The sequence below is a fragment of the Colobus angolensis genome, unplaced genomic scaffold (assembly GCF_000951035.1).
Source record: "Colobus angolensis palliatus isolate OR3802 unplaced genomic scaffold, Cang.pa_1.0 Scaffold362, whole genome shotgun sequence".
NCBI classification, from domain to species: Eukaryota; Metazoa; Chordata; class Mammalia; order Primates; family Cercopithecidae; genus Colobus; species Colobus angolensis.
This window is the reverse complement of record NW_012116955.1, coordinates 565,239-591,819: the sequence shown is the minus strand read 5'-3', so window position 1 is coordinate 591,819 and position 26,581 is coordinate 565,239. Positions and strand designations below refer to the sequence as shown.

At 36.5% G+C, this 26,581-nt stretch overlaps 1 protein-coding gene across 6 annotated transcripts in view; it reads left to right on the top strand.

Annotated features, from left to right (window-relative positions):
• SNAP91 (synaptosomal-associated protein, 91kDa) overlaps positions 1-26,581 on the top strand; it is a 168,701-nt gene that overhangs the window by 69,123 nt on the left and 72,997 nt on the right. For 5 of the 6 annotated variants that reach the window (XM_011953481.1, XM_011953480.1, XM_011953478.1 and 2 more), the window contains 2 exons: positions 7,776-7,882; positions 25,636-25,677. In XM_011953481.1, coding sequence (XP_011808871.1) covers positions 7,776-7,882; positions 25,636-25,677 — 149 coding nt within the window. The remainder of the gene's footprint in view (positions 1-7,775; positions 7,883-25,635; positions 25,678-26,581) is intronic. The other variant, XM_011953483.1, reaches the window with a different exon arrangement.

Here is a 26,581-nt window from a genome sequence, read left to right as displayed (position 1 = left end):
TAATACCATTCAGGACATAGGCATGGGCAAGGACTTCATGTCTAAAACACCAAAAGCAATGGCAACAAAAGCCAAAATTGACCAATGGGATCTAATTACACTAGAGAACTTCTGCACAGCAAAAGAAACTACCATCAGAATGAACAGGCAACCTACAGAATGGGAAAATTTTTTTTTGCAATCTATTCATCTGACAAAGGGCTAATATCCAGAACCTACAAAGAACTCAAACAAATTTACAAGGAAAAAACAAATAACCCCATCAAAAAGTGAGCAAAGAATATGAGCAGACACTTCTCAAGAGAAGACATTCATACAGCCAACAGACACATGAGAAAATGTTCATCATCACTCACCATCAGAGAAATGCAAATCAAAACCACAATGAGATATGATCTCACACCAGTTAGAATCGCAATCATTAAAAAATCAGGAAACAACAGGTGCTGGAGAGGATGTGAAGAAACAGGAACACTTTTACACTGTTGGTGGGACTGTAAACTAGTTCAACCATTGTGGAAAACAGTGTGGCGATTCCTCAAGGATCTAGAACTAGAAATACCATTTGACCCAGCCATCCCATTACTGGGTGTGTACCCAAAGGATTATAAATCATGCTGCTACAAAGACACATGCTCACGTGTGTTTATTGCGGCACTATTCACGATAGCAAAGACTTGGAACCAACCCAAATGTCCATCAATGACAGACTGGATTAAGAAAATGTGGCATATATACACCATGGAATACTATGCAGCCATAAAAAAGGATGAGTTTGTGTCCTTTTTAGGGATATGGATGCAACTGGAAACCATCATTCTCAACCAACTGTCGCAAGAACAGAAAACCAAACACTGCATGTTCTCACTCTTAGGTGGGAACTGAAGAATGAGATCACTTGGACACAGGAAGGGGAACATCACACACCAGGGCCTATTGTGGGGAGGCGGGGGAGGGGGGAAGGATAGCATTAGGAGATATACCTAATGTAAATGACGAGTTAATGGGTGCAGCACACCAACATGGCACATGTATACATATGTAGCAAACCTGCACGTTGTGCACATGTACCCTAGAACTTAAAGTATAATAATAATTAAAAAAAACTATGTAATTTGGGAGTATTATTTTATAGACTGTGGATAACCAAATATAGAATTTGTGATTTTTTAATGCTTTATCTGTATAAAATCATTTTATATTCTATTTATAGTATGCATTTTCTAGCTCATTAAAAGTATATAAAAACTGCAAAAAAAATTAAAATACAGAAAATGTGAACTTTAAAGAGAACGTTAACAAGTTGGACTTCATCAAAATTACTCATGCTATTCGAAAGACATCATTAAGAATGAAAATACAAGTCACAGAGGAGAAGAAAGTACATGTATTTATGTTTTAGGGATGCCTATCAAGAACATATAAAGAACTCAGTAATGAAGACAACTCAATTTTTATAATGTACAAAAGATTTGAACAGACACTTTATGAAAGAAGATATTAAATGGCTAATAAAGATATAAAAAAATTCTCAATGTCATTGGTTACTGAGGAACTAAATCACAGTAAGATACCTCTTGGACCTACTAGACTCACTAAAATTAAAACTACTGATGGTATCAAGTATTAGTGAGGATGTATAGTAACTGGAACTCCTATACACATCTGATAGGAATGTAAAATGGTAAAACGTCAAATGATTTTACCATTTTACATTTACTGTTTTACTTAAAAAGTTGAACATACACCTAACTTACGACCCACTAAGATCATATCCTGGATTTACCCAAGAGAAATAAAAACCAGTGTCCATACAAAGACTAGCACATGAATGTTCAAAAATGTTCATAATAGAAAAAAACATAAACTAAATATTCATTAATAGGTACATAAACAAAATAAGATGTATATATATTATACAGTGCTACTCAATAATAAAAAGGAATGAACCATTACATTTTTGTAATAACATAAATGAATTTCAAAATCATTAGGTTGAAAGAAACCAAAGAAAAGAGAGTGCATGCTGTATGGCTATTTACATAAAATTTTAGAAAATGCAAACTAACTTACAGTGACAGAAAGTAGACCAGTGGTTACCCATGGTTCAGAGTGGAGGAAGGAATGAACTACAAAGAAACACAAGAAATCTTTTGGGAGTAATAAAAATGTTCTGTACTGCTGTGGTTTGAATGCCCCCTCCAAAATTCATATTGGAATTTAATTGGCATTGTGGTGATATTAAGAGGTGAAACTTTTAAGAGGTGACTTTTCTCAGGCATGCACTCTCTCACCATGTGATACCTTCTGTCATGTTATGATGCAGCAAGAAGGCCCTTATCAGATACAGCCCCTTGATCTTGGACTTCCAGCCACAAGAACTGTGAGCCAAATAAATCTTTCTTTACAAATTATCTAGTGTGTGGTATTCCATGATAGCAGCAGAAAATGGACTGACATGTACCTTACTTGTGACTGTAATTGATGTTGCATATAAGTGCCAATACACATAAAATCTGCACCTTAAATGAATGTAATATATTCTATGTAAATAATAGCTCAGTAAATTTTATTTAAAATTAAAAAAGAAAAGGAAATTACAGACCAGTATCTCTCATGAATATAGTTGAAAAATCCTCAACAAAATATTAGCAAATTAAATCCAACAATGTATAAAAAGAATTATAAACCAGGACCAAGGGGATTTACCGAGGTATGCAAAGCTGGTTCAACATTTGAAAATCAATTAATGTAATCTGCGACATCAAAAAGCTAAAAGAGAAAAATCATATGATCATGTCAACAGATACAAGAAAAGAATTTGATGAAATCCAACAGCCATTTGTGATAAAAATTATCAGCAACCTAGGAATAGAGGGGGAACTTCATCAACTTGATAAAGAATAGGACAAAAACTTAATAGCTAACATCATATTTAATGGTGGAAAAGCTAGAAGCTTTCCCAGTAAGATCAGGAGGAAGGCAAAGTGTCCCCTCTCACCACTGCTTTTCACCATCATACTGGAAGTTCTAGCTAATGCAGTAAGACAAGAAACGGAGATGAGAGGTATACAGATTTGGGATGGAGCAATAAGACTTCTTTGTTCCCAGATTATATGACCATGTATTGTAGAAAATCCGAAAGAATCAACAAAAAAAAACTCCTGGAACTAATAAGCAATTATAGCAAGGTTGCTAGAAAAATGGTTAATGTACAAAAGTCAGTTGCTTTCTGATATACTAGCAATGAACAAGCAGAATTTGAAATTAAAAACACAATGCCATTAACATCAACACTCCCTAAAATGAAACACTTAGGTATTTCTGTAAGATCTATATGAAATGTCTGTAAGATCTATATGAGGAAAACTATAAAACTCTTGTGAAAGAAATCAAACAACTAATAAATGGAGAGATGTTCCATGTTCATGGATAAGAATGTTCAATATTGTGAATATGTCAGTTCTTTCCAACATGATCTATAGATTTATTACAATAGTTTTCAGTATTTCAGCAAGTAACTTTGTGGATATTGACAAACTGATTCTAATAAGGCAAAAGACCCAGAATAGCCAACACAATATTGTTGAAGAAGAACAAAATTGAATGACTGACCTATTCCACTTTAAAACCTACTATAATGCTACAGTAATCAAGATATTGTGGTATTGGCAAAAGAATAGACAAATAGATCAGTGGAACAGAATAGAGAGCCCAGAAATGAACCCACATTAATATAACCTGATCTATAATAAAGAAGCAAAAACAATCTTTTGAACAAATGGTGCTGGAACAACTGGACATTCATACACCAAAAAAATTAATCTGGACACAGACCTTATACCCTTTACAAATATTAATTCAAAATGGATCATAGACCTCAATGTAAAATGCAAACCTATAAACATCCTAGAAGGTAACATAGGAAAAAACCTAAATGACCTTGGATATGGTGGTGACATTTTAGATACAACACCAGAGGCATGATCCATGAAAGAAATAATTGATAAGCTGGACTTTATTAAAATTAAAAATTTCTGCTCCATGAAAGACAGTGTCAAGAAAAGGGTAAGATGTGCCACACACTGGAAGACAATATTTGTGAAAACCACATCTAATAAAGGACTGTTGTCCAAAATATACAAAGAACTGTTAGAATTAAAAAATAATAAAGCAAACAACCCAATTAAAAATGGACTGAAAACTCTGATACCTCACCAACAAAGATATGCAGATATTATTCAGTGCTAAAAGGAAATGTGCTATCAATCCATGAAAAGGCGTGAAGGAACCTTAAATGCATATTACTAAGTGAAAGAAGCCAGTCTGAAAAGGCATGTTTTCAGCTCTCTGTCATTCTACAAAAGGCAAAGCTATGAAGTCAATAAAAAAGATCATTGTGTTTAGTGGAGGTCTCATTTTGTCTACCAGACTGGAGTGCAGTGGCATGAACACAGCTCACTGCAGCCTTGACCGCCTGGACTCAAGTGATCCTCCTGCCTCAGCCTCCCGAGTAGCTGGGATTACAGGCATGTACCACCTCTCCTGGCTAATTTTTGAATTTTTTTTTTTTTTTTTTTGTAGACATAGGGCCTTGCCTTGTTGCCCAGGCTGGTCTCAAACTCCTGGGTTCAAGTAATCTTCCTGCCTCAGCCTCCCACAGTACTGAGATTATAGGCATGAGCCACCATGCCTGGCCAGATTTTTAGGACAGTGAAAATACGCTGTATGATACTAAAATGGCAGATTCATGTCATTATACATTTGTCCAAACCCATACAATGTACAACACCAAGAGTGAACAGTAAGGAATGCTATGGACTTGGGGTGATAATGACATTCAATGTAGGTTCATCAGTTGTAACTAATATGGCACTCTTTTTGGAGGTGTTGATAATGGGGGAGGCTATGCATGTTTAGAATATGGGAAATCTCTGTAACTTTCGTTTAATTTTGTTGTGAACCTAAAACTACTCTTTAAAAAAGTATTTTTCTAAAAAAAAAAAAAAAGTCAGGATATATCCCTTTCCCCTATACATAGTCACTATGGTAAAGGTCCATTATGCAAAAGACAAGGAAAAAGTACTTTAAGCAGTGTTCAAGGACTTTCCTCAAGAATATCTGGAGAACTTGTTAAAGCTCAGGTTGCTGACCCTGTAACCCAGAGTTTCTAATTCAGTAGGTCTGAGGTGGGGCCTGAGAATTTGCATTCCTAATAAGGGCCAAAGACATGCTGTTCCTGGTGGTTTGGGGACTTTAGTATGGGAATCATTGTATTAGAACCACTCCCAGATGCTCAGACTAGCATTTTGAATTCACACATTTTGGCATATTCACCAAATTTGATAAATTTTGAGGCAGGTGTGTTTTTCACTTGTTTACCTGATAGTGCTAGGAGTTAACCTTATGAATATGTTGTGGGTTAATTTTAATCAAGGACTTCATGACCAATACTTTACACCTAATGTTGGAATCAATATTCGTGCTATAAATCTTCACAAATGCTTTACTGCTATAATGAAACTCTGACTTGTAACTAAGCTGTCTCCCTGACTAATGGTTATCAGTAATAGCTTATGTAGAAACACTCAGTTTGTCTCTCAGAGATGATAATTTTTTTCATTTAGTTTCTTTCCTAGCACAATTATCCTTCAAAAGTTAATACAGTATGACAAGGGTAATTTATCACAGCTTTACAAAGGTTCATGTTACAAACATGAAATTTGATCATTTCAAATATTGAAAATTAACATATGTTATCTTTACTGCGAAGGAAAGGTAGAGGCTCATTTTTGGATGACCAATCCCCTCTGTAAAAGTGTTGGTTTCCCTAGGCCCTGCATTGGTCTGGACACGGAAGCCTCATAGCTGTGCCTGTGTCAGTGAAATAGAACATGTTGCCTTTCTGTGTCAATGCTACTATTATAGAAACAATTATGAGATTATAACCTAAATCCACAATGATCGAGTGCTTTTTATTGCTGAGTCCTAAATTATCATGAAGGATATAAACAATTTTAAAAGTATCCAAAGGAGACAGAAAAAAAATTGGTTAAAATTTTTGTCACTGGTTCTAAAAGGAAATTGAGATATTCCATTTGATTTTTCTTTTTGTATTATTGCTGAAGATCAGATGCAAAGATATAAACTCAGGTTATACTAAAGAGAAGTAATTTGGATATTTGAAAGAAATTATTTATATGAAGATTGTTGTAAAAAGAGAGAACAAAAAGTATGTTTTGCCCGAGTAAATCCTTATTTTCAAATTTCTTAACAAGAAAAGACTTTCCTCTTATAGCACCATGAGTTTATCCATTGCATTAGAAAATGGGACAGAGTGAATAAATAAAGTATCCTTAGATTTGGTCATTTTTTAAAAGACTCTCTTTTCTCTAAACTCCTAGCAAGTAGAAAACAGTGTGTGTTTGTTTTCTTGATCTTTTTGCTTCCCTTAAATACCCTACAGGGGAGGTCCATGTAAAAAGCAAAATTACCCAAAGACTGTCAACAGAAGGTAATGAGTAACTGCTCTTGATAATTAGTTCTTTGTGTAATTATATATTATTAAACTTTCCTTAAGAAAATTAAAAATACTTCTGAGTATTGTTGGTGATACCTCACCAACAAAGATATGCAGATATTATTCAGTGCTGAAAGAAAATGCGCTATCAATCCATGAAAAGGCATGAAGGAATCTTAAATGCATATTACTAAGTGAAAGAAGCCAATGTTTGTGTAATTATATATCATTAAACTTTCCCTAAGAAAGTAAAATTACATGCTGAATGAAATAACTGTCAAGTATGAGAGAATATTAAAATAGCATATGTTAAACCATGTGTAAATATAAAATAATGAACTTATAAAGAAGATGCTAGGCCATCAGGTATAATCCAGAGTTGCCTGGGAACTACTGTAGACAGACATGGCCTGCTGTGTCTCCATCTGCAGTGTCAATAATTATTGACTGAATGATCAATGAATAACTGATTTAAACACTGATGAAGTACTGGTTTTCTTCAAAGCATGTATGGAAAAATTATACTCTCATATTGCAAGTGTAATGGAGCTGTAGTTCCCTAATGACTGAATTCTAGTCTTGAATGTGTGAAAGAGAAGAGCAAAATAAGCTTCCGTTTTTCTGTTTAGAAAGCTAAAAGTTGAGAAAGAGAACATAAATAGACTAGAAAGTCATTAAGGATATAGTAAAACAAATTTTTTCACAAAACTCTACCGTCTAAAAGAGCCACATCATAATGTTTGAAAGAAAGAATTTATGACCAATAAAAGCAAATATCAACTTAGTGTAGAAAACATAAAGAATTATTTAATTCAGGAAGGTTTATTGATTATTGCCTTATAATTTATAGATTATTAGTTTATAGTGAGCTAATAAGAAAATAAGGATTCTGTAGAATGCAGTCATAAATTTTGAGATTATCATCGTAAGAATTTGCTGCTATTTTCCAAGACAGGATATTGGGATATATGGAACATGAATTTAGCCAGTCGTGGCAATTTATATATTCTTCTACTTTAGTTCTGTTTTCATTATTTAAATTGTTTTATTTGAGACAGATGATTATCTTGGAACATAACATTTTTCTTAATCTATTCAGGTTCCCTTTGTTTAGGTGCCTTAATGCCTCATATAAGTTTTACTACCAAGTGTTTTGATTCAAACATTAAGTTTTAAGTAGTAATCTTAACATGAGCTTAGAAAAAAATAGAATAGAATACTCTTTTCAAATTGCTTCTCTCTTTATCTTTTCTAGAAAAGTTTTTTGAAATGAAGAAAGGACAATGTAAAGACGCTCTAGAAATTTACAAACGATTTCTAACTAGAATGACACGAGTGTCTGAATTTCTCAAGGTTGCAGAGGTAAGTAATATTAAGTTTTGTTGAGAATATAATTTTTTAAATATTTGCTCATATATCTGGAGTATATAATAGAAGGTATAAGAGAGTCACAGTATGTTAGGGTTGGAAGTGCCTCGGAGTCACAGTATATTAAGGTTGGAAGTGACTTTGGAAGTCATCTCATCCAATTTCTCACTCAGAGCTGTACTCTGTACTCCTGCATCCTAATCAGATGATCATTTTGCATTCAAATAAAAGTTTCATGGATAATAAGCTCATTTGCTGCTTTGCAAGGTGGTCCATTCCTCCATTCTACCTAATAGCTATCTTTAATTGTTAGAAAAGCCTTTATTTTCATTGAACCTTAGGTTTGCCTTTAGAAAAGCCTGTTTATTATTCTTAGCATGTAAATGATAAATCATGAATTCTGACCTTCCTTACTTTGGCAGTGATTTATACACAATGAAAAATAAAACAGAAAGCATAATTTGTTTTATAAAATGTATAAATTGTTTTTTAAGGATGTATCTTTATACTTGATTAGAATACCTGTGTAACTATACAGTTGCTGTTCCTGAAATTATCTGTGAATTGGCATTTTCTCTTATAAAATCCAATTAATGATTCATGCTGATATTAGAAATTATAACATTGTTATTATAGTCCTTTGGAAGAATGACAAGTGTATTTTTATCTTACATGTCAATTAACTGATTACTAGGAACTGATTGGAATGTTGTATGAAAGAGGTTCTACAGCTCAGCAGCAAACCATACAATGCTGTGGATGTGGGACATTCATGCCATGTTTTTGCTGTTTTTGTCATTTTAAGAATATACTGCAAGAACAAGCATTTTATACACACAATTTAAGAAGTACTCTAGTCCATGCATTGTGTTTAAAATCTTTTATTCATAGAAGTAGTAATTATCACATGCAAATTCTGGAACCAAAATAATATCACAAAATGGTGATTCTTGAACTTTCACCCATACAACATGTAATCAGAATAAAAATCTTTTTTAAATATAAGGGAAACAAAAGGTAAAGATTAGCTTATGTAAACTGTATATGCATTAAAGCACATGCATGTTTCTTTCCTCATGGGTTTATCAACGTTGGTAGTCTTTAAGAAATGATAGAATTGCTTGAAATTTTTTTCTTTTGCTGCTATACAGGTTTTATTTTTTGTATTTGGTATGATTTTGCCATGGTTTAACTGTAATTATCAGCTTAATCTAGTAAAATTTGCCTAATTTCTTTCTGTGAAAAGATAAATTATGCCTAAGTACCAAGAATAGATTATTTTATTGTTTCATTAAATCTTGGTGTACATTCTTCCCAGTTTCCCATTTGTTATTGTGTATAAGTAAGGAGCTGGCATGTGGCAGTCTGGGGTATGCATTTCTCTAATCAGTATTACAAGGCTGAGCTCAAGATTCCCATGAGAAAAGTTCTGCTTACGTGTCAATTCCTTCTGTCTTAACACGTAAAATTTTACTTTTTGTCTGTTGATACCTCATGTTAGCACAAGCCCAACTGAGGCCATTGAGAAAGAGATACAGAGAGATCAGATGTAATTTGAAGAGCCTGTCTTTAAATAACTGGATAATAAATTTAAAAATTATTTTTATTTGGACATTATGATTAAGACTTTTTCATAGAATGAATACTAATTTACAAAATTATTTTTAATAGAGTAAACATTAAATCACAATGGGACAACCATAACCATTTGTGTTTTCTTTCACATTTAAATCATGTTGTTCATAATTTGAACACACAATGTTTGAATACCAGTGTTGAGTGGTTTGGTTATGATTGGTTAATATAGAAATTTTTCAACAAATGTACAAATCTCTCTTTACTGTATAGTACTCATGTGGTCTATATATGGATTCATACTCAATAACTATCCCATAGTTAGTAACACTTACCTGAAGAGTCTCAAGAAAATTTCTAGAATATGATTTTCAAAATACAACTTTATATATTGGTTATTTTGGAAATAGTAACAGTAAGTTCTTCATTGTATGGAAGAAAAGGTAAAGTAGTTCAACAAGTTCTATGGAAATATTCAAATTTTTTAAATTGCTTGAAGTACAGAAAACTTACTATGTCTTATATTCTTATTCTGAAGTCTCCTATGGCAGACAAGTAAAACTTTGTAAAATAATTTTTACAGGTAAGACATATTTCTGCTAAATACTCTTCTCTTTTATAGAACCAAGTTATTCTTAGTTTTCTATTCTAAGGTAGATATCGGAATCGTAGGAGTTACATCTCCCAGAATATTTGCAGACAGAAAGTGATGAGATTTCTGTAACACACTTTAATCCTCTAATGATAATGTGGTTCAGAAGTTCAGAGCAATAAAAATAGCAGTGTTGAGGAAGAATTCTTAAATTATCTCTTTGAACACAATTATCCATTTAATGGAAATACATCACCTTTTCCTGAAGTGATTTCAGTATTAGGGATCGATAATGTTTTATTTTAAGAAATGCCTCTTTCGGTGCTTTCTTAGCACAGTAGGCAGCGAGTCAGTCTCATAAAAATGCCTCTTTTGTTCATATTAATATTTTTAAATGGATCATCTAAAGTGGTGTTAAAACGTACAGATAAACAGAATGCAGTTGCTTTAATTTACAATTTCCCTAATTTGTAATAATATAAGTGAGTTTAGGGAGGTATCAGTGGCTAAACTGTTCCTAAAGTCAGAGTTCAGTCATTAGAAGGTGAATTCCAGAGAGGGAAGGAAGACAGCCAATTAGACAAAGCTGGCAAATGCCTCTCCCACCAGTAGGAACCAAAATATTGAGTAAATCATCACACTGATGATCAACAGATCTTTTGAGAGAAAATACTGAAAATCAATAGAGGGGCAACACAGATACCATAGTTGAAGAGGGAGGAAGCTGGGAAGCCTGCTGGGAGCCACCACATGCCAGCTGCAGTAAAACACATCCATAGGTGCCCATCCCCCAAGGCTCTCCATCTTGCTCTGCAGTTCCTGCTCTCTACTGGCCAGGAGCTGCCATTGCTGCAGGACCAGGATGACTGCCCCCTCACCTACTGGCCCCTCCCAAGATTGCCTGCCTGGCCACCCCCAGAGGAGGATATCCACAGTGCAGCCCCTGCTTCCCTACCTGAGCGTTTCACTGGTGGCCTGGAAGCAGTCTGGCACCCCCCCGCGCAGCCACTGCTTGACCCCGAGGGGCCAGAAGACAAATCTGCAGGCCTGCTTTCAACTCCCTGGGACTCAAGCACACGGCCCACGAGTATCTTGCTGAGATCTATGGCCTGAGCTCAAGTGGAGGAAGAGCCCCCAGCATCAGAACAAAAAGAAGATTGTGACTTAGATTCTTATGCTGGTGCACGTTCTTGTGCAAATATAGGAGCTGGGTGTCCCTCCCTTCACAAGACCCATCTGGGAAGGGTGCAGCCTGATAGCCACAGCTTCTTTCCCAGGGAGCCCTGCAGCCCACATCATCTGAACAGCTCGGTGATCTAGGAGCAGAAGACTTGGGACAAGTCTAGTCAGTCAGGATGCTCCTGGGGCAGACACTGGAGGAAGACCTGTTGGGTCAGAGGAACACAAGCTGAGTGGGTCCCACAACTGTCTGCCAGGCTGGAAACCCTGGGCCACAGGCACTTTTCCACTTGCATACACATGATACCATTGCCCTGCCCAGGGGTCCTTCACCCCAACCCACTGCAACACCAGACCACTAGTAGTCATATCCCACAACCTGCTCTGACTCTAACAAGCGCAGTGAGCCCCCCCAAGAGTTAGAGATCTCCTGGTGACCTCTCAGCTGGGACCACCCATAAAGGGAGAGGGTTGCACAGCCCGCCAAAGCCCCCTTTTGGGCAAAGAAAACATGGGTACAGCACCAGTAGTTGAAGGGGACAGCACCAAGGCCCAAGGCCTGGAAACAAACTTGGACAGGGAGTTATCTCTTGGCCCCTGCCTCCCCTCCCCAGAGCACTGCCACATACACACTGAAAAATAAGAGGTGTCTGGCTGAGTAAGAGTATATCTGCTGACCCTGATGTCACTATGAAGCGCCATCTACGAGACTGCAACCTAAATTGCACCACCAAACAAAAATACATTGTTTCACCATGCAATACCTCTGAAACGCACCACAGGAATCCATCCATAACCTCAGAACCTAGAACAGAGCCTTGACCCTCTGAAAGCACTCAGAAACAAAACCAATCAACTATATACAACATTCACTAGTCAACCCTTAAGGGAAAAAAAGAATGTAAAAACAAAAAGCCCTATCCAAACAAAAGCAAATTGACAGAGAAAAAGAAAAGCCAGCTCCCTCAGGTGAGAAGGAATCAGCTCAAGAACTTAGGCAATGCAAAAAGTCGGAGTGTTTTGTTTCCTCTAAAGGATGGCATTAGCTCCCTAGCAGTGGGTCCTAACCACATTGAAATGTCTGAAATTATGGACACTGAATTCAGAATCTGGATGGCAAAGAAGCTCAATAAGATCCAAGGGAAAGTTGAAATCCAATCCAAGGAGGCCAGAAAAATGATCCAAGATATGAAAGATGATGTAGCTGTATTTAAAAAGAACTAAATGGAACTTCCACAGTTGAGAAGTTCACTACAGGAATTTCAAAATGTAGTTGGAAGCCTTAATGACAGACTAGATCACACAGAGGAGAGAATTTCAGAGCTTGAAGACTTCCAAGAAATATGGTATTAAGTAAAGCAACCAAACCTACAATTCATTGGCATTCCTGAGAGAGAAGAAGAGAGAATGAACAACTTGGAAAACATATTTGAGGATATAATCCACAAAAATTTCCCCAGTCTTGCTGAAGAGATTGACATGTGAATACAAGAAATTCAGAGAACCCCTGTAAGATACTATACAAGATGACCATCCCAAGGCACATAGTCATCAGACTTTCTAAGATCAACACAAGAAAAAATCCTAATGGCAGCTAGAGAAAAGGATCAAATCACGTATAAAACGAACCTCATCAGGCTAATGGCAGACTTCTTAAAAGAAACTTTACAAGCCGGAGATTGGTAGCCTATTCTTAGCATTCTTAAAGAAAAGAAATTCCAACTAAGAATTTCATACCCCACCAAACTAAGCTTCATAAGTGAAAGTGAAATAAAGTCTCTCCCAGACAAGCATTTGCTAAGGGAATGTGTTACCAATCAACTGGCCTTACAAGACGTGCTTAAGGGAGTTCTAAACTTGGAAACCAAAGAAACCTGCTACCACAGAAACACATATAAATACGTAGTCCATAGTTCCTACAAAGCAACTTCACAATTGAGACTATAAAGCAACCAACTGACAATACCATGACAGGAATGAAACCTCACATGTGAATACTAACCTTGAATGTAAATGGTACAAATACCCGCCTGAAAAGACACAGAGTGGCAAGTTGGATTAAAAAAAAAGACCCAACCTTCTGCTGTCTTCAGTACATCCATCTCATGTAATGACACCCATAGCCTCAAAGTAAAGGGATGAAAAAAGATCCATCATACCAACAGAAAACAAAAAAGGACAAAGGTTGTTGCTCTTGTATCCAATAAAATAGACTTAAAACCAACAGTAAAGAATAAAAAAGAAAGAAAGAAAGAAAAAGGACAAAGAAGGGCATTACATAATGATAAAGAGTTCAATTCAACAAGAAGACTTAATTTTTAGCCGAAGGTGAGAGATTGGGGGAAAAAAGACTTAACTATCCTCAATATATACACACCCAACATTGGAGCACCTAGAATTATAAAATAAGTACTTCTTGACCTAATAAAAGACAGACAGCCACACAATAATAATGAGGGACTTCATCACCCCACTGAAAGCATTAGACAGATCATTGAGGCAGAAAACTAACAAAGAAATTATGAACTTAAATTTGACACTAGACCAATTGGACCTAATAGACATCTGCAGAATACTCCACCCAACAGCCACAGAATATATGTTCTTGTCACCTGTACAGGGTACATACCCTAAGATCCACCGCATGCTCAGCCATAAAGCAAATCTCAATAAATTAAAAAAATCAAATCATAACAAGCATATTCTTAGACCACAGTAGAATGAAAATAGAAATCAATACCAAGAGGAACTCTCAAAACCACATGATTACATGGAAACTGAACAACTTGTTCTTGAATGACTACTGGGTAAACAACAAAATTAAGGCAGAAATCAAAACATTCTTTGAAACAAATGGAAACAGAGACACAACATACCAAAATATCTGGGAGGCAGCAAAGGCAGTTTTAAGAGGAAAGTTTATAGCACTAAATGCCTACATCAAGAAGCTAGAAATATCTCACACATGAACTAAAAAAACAAGAACAAACTAATCCCAAAGCTAGCAGAAGAAAACAAATAGCCCAAATCAGAGCACAACTAAATGTAATTGACAAGAAGAGGGGATCATGGCGGATGGGAGGTAGGACCAGATTGCAGTTCCAACTTGGACGGACAGAGCAGCATATGGAGGCTCGCACTGTGAATTTTTGCTCCAGAATGACTGCAGGAATAAATTAGGAAACCTGTGAGGACCCACAGACCCCCTGAAGAAAGCAGATTGCTCCTACAAGACCCAGGAGACACCTCAAATACTGTGAGTGCCCAAACCGTGGAACTGGGAAAGGGAGATCGTCTGCCCCTGAACACACACCCCCCACTGGGGAAACTGTAGGCCTAGATAACAGGAGAAGATTTTGACCTTACCTGGAACTGAGTCAATTTAGAGAGCCAAGCGAAATACAGGGATAGAAGAAGTAGTGAAAAAATCCCTGTGAGTTTACTGGGTCCCCTAGCAAGCCGTTTTTGCCTGACCTCACAGGGGTCCTTCAGGACGGTGGCCAGAGGCACTAGGAAAAGGCCACAGGGAGAAAGAAATCTCCAGCTGGGCTTTGTAACAATTTGAACTGATTGAGAGACCTCTTGGCCAGAACTCGGGGAGGGTATGAATCTGGTGTGCAGACACCACAGGCAGGGGAAGAAGAAAAGCCTTATTTGCCTTCGCAGCTGGGAGATAGGTAGCCTGGGGCTAGCTCTCAGCCCTGCTTGCCCACTGCCTGGAAACACATTCAGTGCTGTTGCTGGGGGGCACAGTGGGACTGAGATTGGTCTTTTGGATTGCATGGGAGCTGGGTGAGACCTGTGACTGCTGCCTTTCCCCCACTTCCCTGACAACCTGCATGACACAGTAGAGACAGTCATAATCCTCTTAGGAACATAACTCCATTGACCTGGGAACCTCACTCCTAACCCCCACAGCAGCCACAGCAAGACCCACCCAAGGAGAGTCTGAACTCAAACATGCCTAGCCCCGCCCTTGCCTAGTGGTCCTTCCCTATCTACCTGGTAACTGAAGACAAGGGCATATACTCTTGGGAGTTCTAGGGCCCTGCCTCCCACCTGTTCCTCCTCATACTACCACAGCTGATGCTCTCTAGAAAGTGCCATGTCCTGGCAGGAGGCCAACCAGCACAAAAATAGTGCATTAAACCACCAAAGCTAAAAACCCTCACAGAGTTCATTTCTGCCACCTCCACCAGAACAGGTGCTGGTATCCATGGCTGAGAGACCCACAGACAGTTCATATCACCGGACTCTGTGAGACAACCCTCAGTACCAGCCTGGAGCCTGATAGACTTGCTGGGTGGCTAGATCCAGAAGAGAGAAAACAATCATTACAGCTTGGTTCACAGGAAGCCACATCCATAGGAAAAGGGGGAGAGTACTACAGCAAGGGAAGACCTCATGGGACAAAAGAATCTGAACAACAGCCTTCAGCCCTAGACATTTCCTCTGACAGAGCCTACCCAAATGAGAAGGAACCAGAAAACCAACTCTGATAATAAACAAAACAAGGTTCTTTAAATCCTCCAAAAAAATCACACTAGCTCACCAGCAATGGACCCAAACCATCAAATCCCTGACTTACCTGATAAAGAATTCAGGAGGTTAGTTATTAAGCAAATCAGGGAAGCACCAGAGAAAGGCAAAGCCCAGTGTAAGGAAATCCAAAAAATGATACAAGAAGTGAAGGGGAGAAATATTCAAGGAATTAGATAGCATAAATAAAAACAATCAAAACTTCAGGAAACAACGGACACACTTATAGAAATGCAAAATGCTCTGGAAAGTCTCAGCAATAGAATTGAACAGGTAGAAGAAAGAAACCCAGAGCTCAAAGACAAGGTCTTCAAATTAACCCAATCTAGGAAAGAAAAAAGAATCAGAAAATACAAACAAAGCCTCCAAGAAGTCTGGGATTTTGTTAAACAACCAAGCCTAAGAATAATTGGTGTTCCCAAGGAAGAAGAGAATTTTAAAAGTTTGGAAAATATATTTGGGGGAATAATTGAGGAAAATTTCCATGGCCTTGCTAGAGACCTAGACATACAAATACAGGAAGCACAAAGAACACCAGGGAAATTAATCACAAAAAGAACGTTACCTAGGCACATTGTCATCAGGTTATCTAACGTTAGGATGAAGGAAAGAATCTTAAGAGTTGTGAGACAGAAGCACCAGTTAACCTATAAAGGAAAACCTTTATAGTTACACCTTTAAGAGTATAACTATAACTTTAGATTATAGATTAACAGCAGATTTCTCAGCAGAAACCCTACAAGCTAGAAGGGATTGATGCCCTGTCTTCAGCCTCTTCAAATAAAACAGTTATCAGCCAAGACTTTTGTACCCAGTGAAACTAACCTTCATATATAAAGGAAAGATACAGTCTTTTTCAGACAAATGAATGCTAAGAGAATTCACCACTACCAAGCCACCACTATAAGAATGGCTAAAAGGAACTCTAAATCTTGAAACAAATCCTGGAAACACACCAAAACACAACCTCTGTAAAGCATAAATCTCCTAGGAACTATAAAACAAAAATATAATTTAAAAAACAAAAACAAAAAACCAAGGTATACAGACAACAAATAGCACAATGAATGGAATGGTACCTCACATCTCAATACTAAGATTGAATGTAAATCACCTAAATGCTCCACTTAAAAGGTACAGAATTGCAAAATGGATAAGAATTCACCAGCCAACTACCTGCTGCCTTCAAGAGACTCACCTAACACATAAAGACTCACACAAACTTATGGTAAAGGGGTGGAAAAAGACATTTCAGAAAAATGGGCACCAAAAGTGAGCAGGAGGAGCTATTCTTTTTTTTTTTTTTTTTTTTTTTTTTTTTTTAGTAACAGGCTTAATTCACTTTATTTTTCTTGTATAAAAAGCCTATGTTGTAGCCACAGCTGGAGCCTGGGTCCGCTGCACGGAGACTCTGGTGTGGGTCTTGACAAGGTGGTCAGTGAATTCCTGATAGGGAGACTTGGTAAACACAGTCTCCTTCCAGAGGTCAGGGGTCAGGTAGCTGTAGGTCTTAGAGATGGCATCAAAGGTGGCCTTGGCGAAGTTGCCCAGGGTGGCAGTATATCAGGCAATACAAACTTTAAAGCAACAGCAGTTAAAAAAGACAACAAAGGACATTATATGATGATAAAAGGCCTCATCCAACAGGAAAATATTATAATCCTAAACCTATATGTACCTAACACTGGAGCTCCCAAATTTATAAAAATGATTACTAATAGACCTAAGAAATGAGATAGCAACACAATAATTTTGGGGGACTTCAGTACTTCACTGACAGCACTAGACAGGTCATCAAGACAGAAAGTCAACAAAGAAACAATAAATGTAAATGGTACCCTGGAACAAATGGTACCCTGGAACAAAACAAATATACATCTGTTCTTAACAGATGTATATAGAACATTCCATCCATCAAATGCAGAATATACATTCTATTCAATAGCACATGGAACTTTCTTGAAGATAGACCATATTATAGGCCACAAAATGAGCCTTAATACATTTAAGAAAATTGAAATTATATCAGGCATTCTCTCAGACCACAGTGGAATAAAACTGGAAATCAACTCCAAAAGGAACCTCCAAAACCATGCAAATACATGGAAATTTAATAACCTGCTCCTGAATGAGCATTGGGTCAAACATGAAATCAAAGTGAAAATCAAAAAATTCTTCAAACTGAATGACAGTAGTGACACAACCTATCAAAACCTCCGGGACACAGCAAAGGCGGTGCTAAGAGGAAAGGTCATAGCCCTAAATGCCTACATCAAAAAATTTGAAAGAATACAAGCAATCTAAGGTCACACCTCAAGGAACAAGAGAAACAAGAATGAACCAAACCCAAACCCAGCAGAAGAAAGGAAATAACCAAGATCCAGAGCAAAACTAAATGAAATTGAAATAAAAAGCAATACAGAAGATAAATGAAACAAAAAGCTGTTTTTTTGAAAAGATAAATAAAATTGATAGACCATTAGCAAGATTAACCAAGAAAGGAAGAGAGAAAATCCAAATAAGCTCAATAAGAAATGAAATGGGAAATATTACAACTGACACCACAGAAATACAAATGATCATTCAAGGTACTATGAACACCTTTACGCACAAAAACTAGAAAACCTAGAAGAGATGGATTAATTTCCGAAAAGATACAACCCTCCTAGCTTATATAAGGAAGAATTAGATATCCTGAACAGACAAGCAGTGAGATTGAAATGGTAATTTTAAAATTACCAACAAAATAAATGCCCAGGACCAGACCAATTCACAGCAGATTTCTACCAGACATTCAAAGAAGAATTGGTATCAATCCTATTGACACTATTCCACAAGACAGAGAAAGAGGGAACCCTCCCTAAATCATTCTGTTAACCCAGTATCACCCTAATACCCAAACCAGAAAAGGACATAACCAAAAAAGACAACTACAGACCAATATTCCTGATGAACATAGATGCAAAAATCCTTAACAAAATACTAGCTAACTGAATCCAACAGCGTTTTCAAAAAGATGATCCACCGTGATCAAGGGTTTCATACTGGGGGTGCAGGGAAGGTTTAACATACGTAAATCAATAAATGTGATACACCACATAATCAGAATGAAAAACAAAAATCACGTGATCATCTCAATAGATGCAGAAAAAGCATTTGACACATTCCAGCATCCCTTTATGATTAAAACTCTCAGCAAAATTGGCATACAAGGGACATACATCAATATAATAAAAGCCATCTATAACAAACCCACAGCCAATATAATACTGAATGGGGAAAAGTTGATAGCATTTCCTCTGAGAACTGGAACAAGACGAGGATGCCCACTGTCACCACTCCTCTTCAACATAGTACCAGAAGTCCTAACCAGAGCAATCAAACGAGAAAGCAATGGCATCTAAATTGGTAAAGAGGAGGTCAAGCTGTTGCTGTTTGCTGATGATATTATTGTTTACCTAAAAAACCCTAAAGACTCTCCAGAAAGCTCTTAGACCTGATAAAAGAATGTAACAGAGTTTCCAGATACAGACTTAATGTGCACAGTAGCTCTTCTATACACCAACAGCTACCAAACAGAGAATCAAATCAAGATCTCAACCCCTTTTATGATAACTGCAAAAAAATAAAATACTTAGCAATATACCTAACCAAGGAGGTGAAAGACCTTTACAAGGAAAACTACAAAACACTACTCAAAGATATCATAGACAACACAAATGAAAACACATCCCATATTGTGTAGAATCCATATTGTGAAAATGACCATACTGCCAAAAGCAGTCTACAAATTAAATGCGATTGCTATCAAAATGAATTACTCTTCACAGAATTAGAAAAAAAAATTCTAAAATTCATATGGAACCAAAAAAGAGTCCACATAGCCAAAGCAAGACTAAGCAAAGAGAACAAATCTGGAGGCATCACATTACCTGATTTAAAACTATACTATAAGGCTATAGTCACCAAAACAGCATGGTACTTGTGTAAAAATAGGCACATAGACCAATGGAACTGAACAGAGAGCCCAGAAATAAACCCAAATGCTTACAGCCTACTGATCTTCAACAAAGCCAACAAAAACAAAGTAGGGGAAAGGACAACCTTTTCAACAAATGGTGCTGGGATAATTGGCTAGCCACATGTACGAGAATAAGATTGGATCCTCATCTCTCACCTTATACAAAAGAAACTCAAGATGGATTAAAGACTTTAAGATCTGAAACTATAAAAATTCTAGAAGATAACGTTGGAAAAACCCTTCTAGACATTGGCATAGGCAAGGATTTCATGACCAGGAACCCAAAAGCAAATGCAATAAAAGCAAAGATAAATTTCTGGGACTTAATTAAACTAAAGAACTTTTGCAAAGCAAAAGGAATAGTCAGCACAGTAGACAGACAACCCACAGAGTGGGAAAAAATCTTCACAGAATCTACAATGAATTCAAATCAGCAAGAAAAAAAAAATCCCATCAAAAAGTGGGCTAAGGACATAAATAAACAATTCTCAAAAGAAGATACACAAATGGCCAACAGACATATGAAAAAATGCTTAACATCACTAACAATCAGGGAAATGCAAATCAAAACTGCAATGTGATACCACCTTACTCCTGCAAGAATGGCCGTAATCAAAACATCAAAAAAAAAAAAAAAAAAAAAAAACCGTAGATGTTGGCATGGATGCGGTGATCAGGGAACACTTCTACACTGCTGGTGGGAATGTAAACTAGTACAGCCACTGTGGAAAACAGTGTGGAGATTCCTTAAATAACTGAAAGCAGAACTACCATTTGATCCAGCAATCCCTCTACTGGGTATCTACCCAGAGAAAAAGAAGTCATACTTGCACACACATGTTTATAGCAGCACAATTCATAATTGCAAAATCGTGGAACCAACTGAACTGCCTACCTATCAATGAATGGATAAACTGTGATATGTATATAATGGAATATTACTTAGCTATAAAAAGGAATGAGTTAATGGCATTTGCAGTGACATGGATTAGATTGGAGACTATTATTCTAAGTGAAGTAACTCAGGAATGGAAAACCAAACATCATATGTTCTCACTCATAAGTGGGAGCTAAGCTATGAGGATACAAAAGCATAAGAATGACACAGTGGGCTTTGGGGAAATCAGGGGGAAAGGTTGGGAAGAGGGTGAGGGATAAAGACTGCAAATAGGGTGCAGTGTATACTGCTCAGGTGATAGGTGCTCCAAAATCTCACAGATCACCACTCATGTAACTCAAATAACTCACTCATGTAACCAAACACCACCTCACTTGTTCCGCAATAACCTATGGAAGTTAAATAAATAAATAAATGGAATTGACACCCCCAAAACATACGAAGAATCAATGAAATAAAAATTGGTTCTTTGAAAGGATAAACAAGATTGATCGAGCACTAGCTAGATTAACAATGAAGAAAAAGAGAGAAGATCCAAATAAATACAATCAGACAGACAAAGGTGACATTACAATTGATCCCACAAAAATAGAAAAAATCCTCTGGACTACTATGAACACCTCTATGCAAGCAAAGTAGAAATCTAGAGGAAATGGACAAATTTCTGGAAACATACAACCTTTCAATATTGGACCAGGAAGAAATTGATACTCCGTTATTGGTCTGAAAAACCAATAACAAGTTCTGCAGCTGACTTCAGTAGTCAGAAAACCTACTAAGCAATAAAAGCCTTGGACCAAATGAATTCACAGCTAAATTCTATCAGATGTAAAAAGAAGAACTGGTAGCAATTCTACTGAAACTATTTCAATACATTGAGAAGGAGGGATTCCTCCCTAATTCATTCTATGAAACCAGTGTCATCCTGATACTAAAATCTGGCAAAGGCACAAGAAAAAAAGAAAACTACAAGCCAATATCCCTGACAGATAATAGATGCAGAAATCTTCAACAAAATAATAGCAAATCAAATCCAGCAGCACATCAAAAAGTTAATTAACCACAATCAAGTGGGCTTTATTCCTGGGATGCAAGGTTGGTTCAACATGTGCAAAACAATAAATGTAATTCACCACGTAAACAGAATTAAAAACAAAAACCGTATAATTATCTCAATAGACGCAGCAAAAGCTTTCTGTAAAATCCAACCTCCCTTTGTGATACAAACCCTTAACAAATTAGACATTGAAGGAGCATACTTCAAAATATAAGAACCATCTATGACAAACCCACAGCCAACATCACACTGAATGAGCAAAAGCTAGAAGCATTCCCTTTAAGAACTAGAACAAGACAAGGATGCCCACTGTCACCACTACTATTCAACATAATACTGCAAGTGCTACAGAGCAGTCAGGATAGAGAGAGAAATAAAAGGAATCCAAATAGGAAAAGAGAAAGTCAAACTATCTCTCTTTGCTAAGGATATGGTTCTATACCAGAAAATCCTCCAGATTCCATCAAAAAACTCCTAGACCTGATAAACAACTTCAGTAAAGTTTCAGGATACAAAATCTACCTATAAACATCAAAATCAATAGCATTTCTATGCACCAGTAACTTCCAATCTGTGAACCAAATCAAGAATGCAATCTCATTTACAATAGCCAAACGAAAAAATTTAAAACCTAGGAGTACCTCTAACCAAGGAGATAAAAGATCTCTACAAGGAGGACTACAAAACACTACTGGAAGTCACAGATAACACAAACAAATGGAAAAACATTTCACACTCACAGATTGGAAGAATAAATATTGTTAAAATGGCTCTACTGCCCAAAGCAATCTGTAGATTTAATGCTATGTCTATCAAATTATCAACATCATTTTCCACAGAACTAGAAGAAATTATTCTAAATTTATATGAAGCCAAAAAAGAGGTGGAATCACCAAAGCAATCTTAAGCAAAAAGAACAAAGCCAGAGGCATCACATTACCCGACTTCAAACTATACTACAAGGGTACAGTAATCAAAACAGCATGATACTGGTACAAAAACACACATAGAACAGTGGAACAGAATAGAGAACCTGGAAATAAAGCAGCGTACCTACAACCAACTGATCCTTGATAAGTTGACAAAAATAAGCATAACAAGGAGAAAGGACTCTTTATTCAAAAATGGCGCTGGGAAAACTGGCTAGCCACATGCAAAAGAATGAGACTGGATCCCCTACCTGTCACCACATACAAAAATTAACTAAAGATGGATGAAAGACCTCAAACTATAAAAGTGCTAGAAGGAAACTTAGAAAACACCCTTCTGGACATTGGCATTGGCAAATAATTTATGACCAAGTCCTCAAAATCAATTGCAACAAAAATTAAAATTGGCAACTGAGACCTGTTTAAACGAAAGAGCTGCACAGCAAAAGGAACTATTAACAGAGTAAACAGACAACCTACAGAATGAGAGAAAATATTCATCACCTTTGTTTCTGACTAATGACTAATGTCCAGAAGCTATAAGGATTTTAAATAAATCACCAAGAAAAACAACTCCATTAAAAAGCGGGCAAAGGACATGAACAGCCACTTCTCAAAAGAAGACATATAAGTGGCCAACAAATGTATGAAAAAATGGTCAACATCACTAATCATCAGAGAAATGCAAATCAGAACCACAGTGAGATACTACCTTACACCTAGGCAGAATGAATATTATTAAAAAGCCAAAAAACAACATGTTGACAAGGCTACAGAGAAAAGGGAACTCATATACACTGTTGGTGGAAATGTAGTTCAGCCACTGCAGAAAGTGGTTTGGAGATTTCTCAAAGAACTAACAATAGAACTACTGTTTGAGTAATCCCATTACTGAGTACATACCCAAAGGAAAATAAATTGTTCTAACAAAAAGACACATGCACTCATATGTTCTTTGCAGCACTATTCACAGTAGCAAAGGCATGGAATCAACCTAGGTGCCCATCAGTGGTGGACTGGTTAAAGAAAATGTGGTACATATGCACCATGGAATATTATGCAGCCATAAAAAAGAATGAAATCATGCCCTTTGCAGCAACGTGAATGTAGCTGGGGGCCATTACCCTAAGTGAACTAACGCAGAAACGTAAAACTAAATACCACATGTTCTTACTTATTAGGGAGAGCTAAACCTTGGGTACACACATACAGATGAGAAGAATAGACACTGGGGACTCCAAAAAGAGGTACAAAGGGAAGAAGTCAAGGGCTGAAAACCTTCCTGTTAGGCACTGTGTTCACTACCTGGGTAACAGCATTAATAGAAGCGCAAACCTCTGCATCATACAATGTACCCTTGTAACAAATCTGCACTTGTACCCCTGAATCTAAAATAAAAATGGAAAAATTTTTAAAAGAAATTAAAAAATAGTATTTGGTAGTTGCAAAACAAAGTGAAGTCTGGAAATTCTGGATTCAAACATTATTTGATCCAGAGAGATTAGGGCAAGTGCTCTATGTCAGTGGTCTCAACAGCAAGTGACTTTGCTTCCCTCCGTTCCTCAAAGGCTAACATTTAGAGATGTTTTCTGTTATTACACTGGAGAGGGTGGCTACTATCATCCTGTGGGTAGAGGTCAGGGATGCTGCTAAACATCCTACGATGCACAGGATACCACCCAACAAGAATTATCTTCCCCAATTGCCAATAGTGCCAAGACTGAGAAACCCTGCTGTAGACACAGAGAAGAAAAAGGAAAGAAGGTAGTTCAGCATTTGACACACAAATGAATTTTCTGATCTCCAGTTTGCTTTATTGTTTTTGTAGCAACACATTTTCCTCATGTATTTACTCCTACATTTCCGTCAGTATAATCAAAGCTCTTCATTTCTCAAGGAGAGATACTTTGGCTTAACCCACTTTATTTCTTTGAACCTCAATTTCATTATTTATATGAAAATGATACGATGAACTTGTGATTTGTGTTTTTCCCCAACTTTTCACTTTGAATAATTTTCAGACCTATAAAAGAATTGATGTATAATGAACAAACGTGGTCTCTTCATTGATTTACCTTTATTAATATTTTTTCATATTTGCTTTTCCTGCCTTCTCTCTTTCTCTGCCCCTACCCCCATGCTAACAAAATTAAAAATATGCATATACTTTTACCTGGTAATTCCACTTCTACAAGTATATCACACAGATATGTACACACACATGCAGAATGGTGTGTGCAGCACTGTTGCAATGGCAAGAGATCAAAAGCAAATTTAGTGTCCATTAATAAGTTACTAATTAAATATAGGACAAGAAAGTTCTATGCAGCTGTTTATTAAATGAGGACATTCTGTGTGTTGATATGGATATATGTCTAAGATATATTTTAAGTGAAAAATGTAAGTTCATTATATATAATATGCTATTATTTGTATAGTAATGGAAAAATAAGTATATATTTGTATAATTTCATATTTCCTTGAATATACATAAAGAAACTCTGAAAGGATACATAAGAAACTAAAAAAGTTAGATCTGTGGGAGAAAGAGTGGAAATTATACCCTGAATGAGTTTTAGAACTAAATGAATATTCCCTATCCAGAAGCTGGGCTTAATTAACTACTAAATTTAGTCTAAGCAGCGTTGTACGTTTTGAGCTTCTGTTAACTAAGGAGGATACCATTACATTTTATGCTTTAATTTATTGTCATTTGTTTTTAGATTCTAGTAGAATTCTATACATTTGTTATATCTAGCTATATTCGTGAAATTATTGCTCTATTATATTGAGTGAAAAACTGAATAAAAGCATATGTTCCAAGTGAGAGTGATATATAAAATAATTCATTTACAACAATATTGAGCTGTTTTAACTAATTGTATAGGTGATCTTCCATTAAATGAAAAAAATTAGTTTTAAAAGTTCTACTAATTTCTAATTTTTTTAATCCACAGCAAGTTGGTATTGATAAAGGTGACATTCCTGACCTCACACAGGTAAGCAACTCTCCCAGTGGAAGATTCACTATGCATGAGATTTTTACAACATGTATTGCCACAAATGGGCATAGTCTTGTAAGCATTTCATGCATTTTGAATTCAGGCCAAGCAACTTTCTTGGAAATTATTCTACCTTATTTATTTTTTCTAGCCATTGAATATATTTCTGGAGGTAATAGGAAGATTTTCTTGTTCTTATGATATAGTTTCTTCTCTAAATGCAACTGAATTTAGTAAATGAACTCATCTTTTCATTTTAAACTTGATTAAAAGGAAACCTTGAATAATGTTAATAGAAGTGCTTTAGTTATGAAAAGTCACTATTTCTAGGCCTGATAATCAGATTAGAACTTTTCCTCCTGCTTATCTTGCTAGTTTCTAACATGTCCCAGATATGAAGGAGACCCACGAATAAGGAAAACACTGATGTCACAGATTAACTACTTGTCTCCCCTATGAAATGGAGGCATGTCCATGCATAAAATAAGCTAATAAAATAGTAGTGGTAGATGAGCAATTTTTCTGGAGCCCATCTAGTAAATGCCAACAATAGAGGGGCTTCTGTGTCAATCATTTTATCTGTAAAGAGGGTACTGTGTATGGATCCTAATATACAGATTCAAGGTCATTCATGGGTCCAGCTTTATTGTATAACCTTTCTCATTATTGGCCAGAACTGTTTTTATTTAAGCACTCTGTTATAGTACATTTGTATCCCAAACATGTTATTAAACTAGAAATGATGGTATTGTAGAGATGATAGGAGAAAACATAGAGCTGCTATCTTATATACCAGTAATAAATATATGAACTTTGGGGGGCGGAGCAAGATGGCCGAATAGGAACAGCTGCAGTCTCCAACTCCCAGCGCGAAGGACACAGAAGACCGGTGATTTCTGCA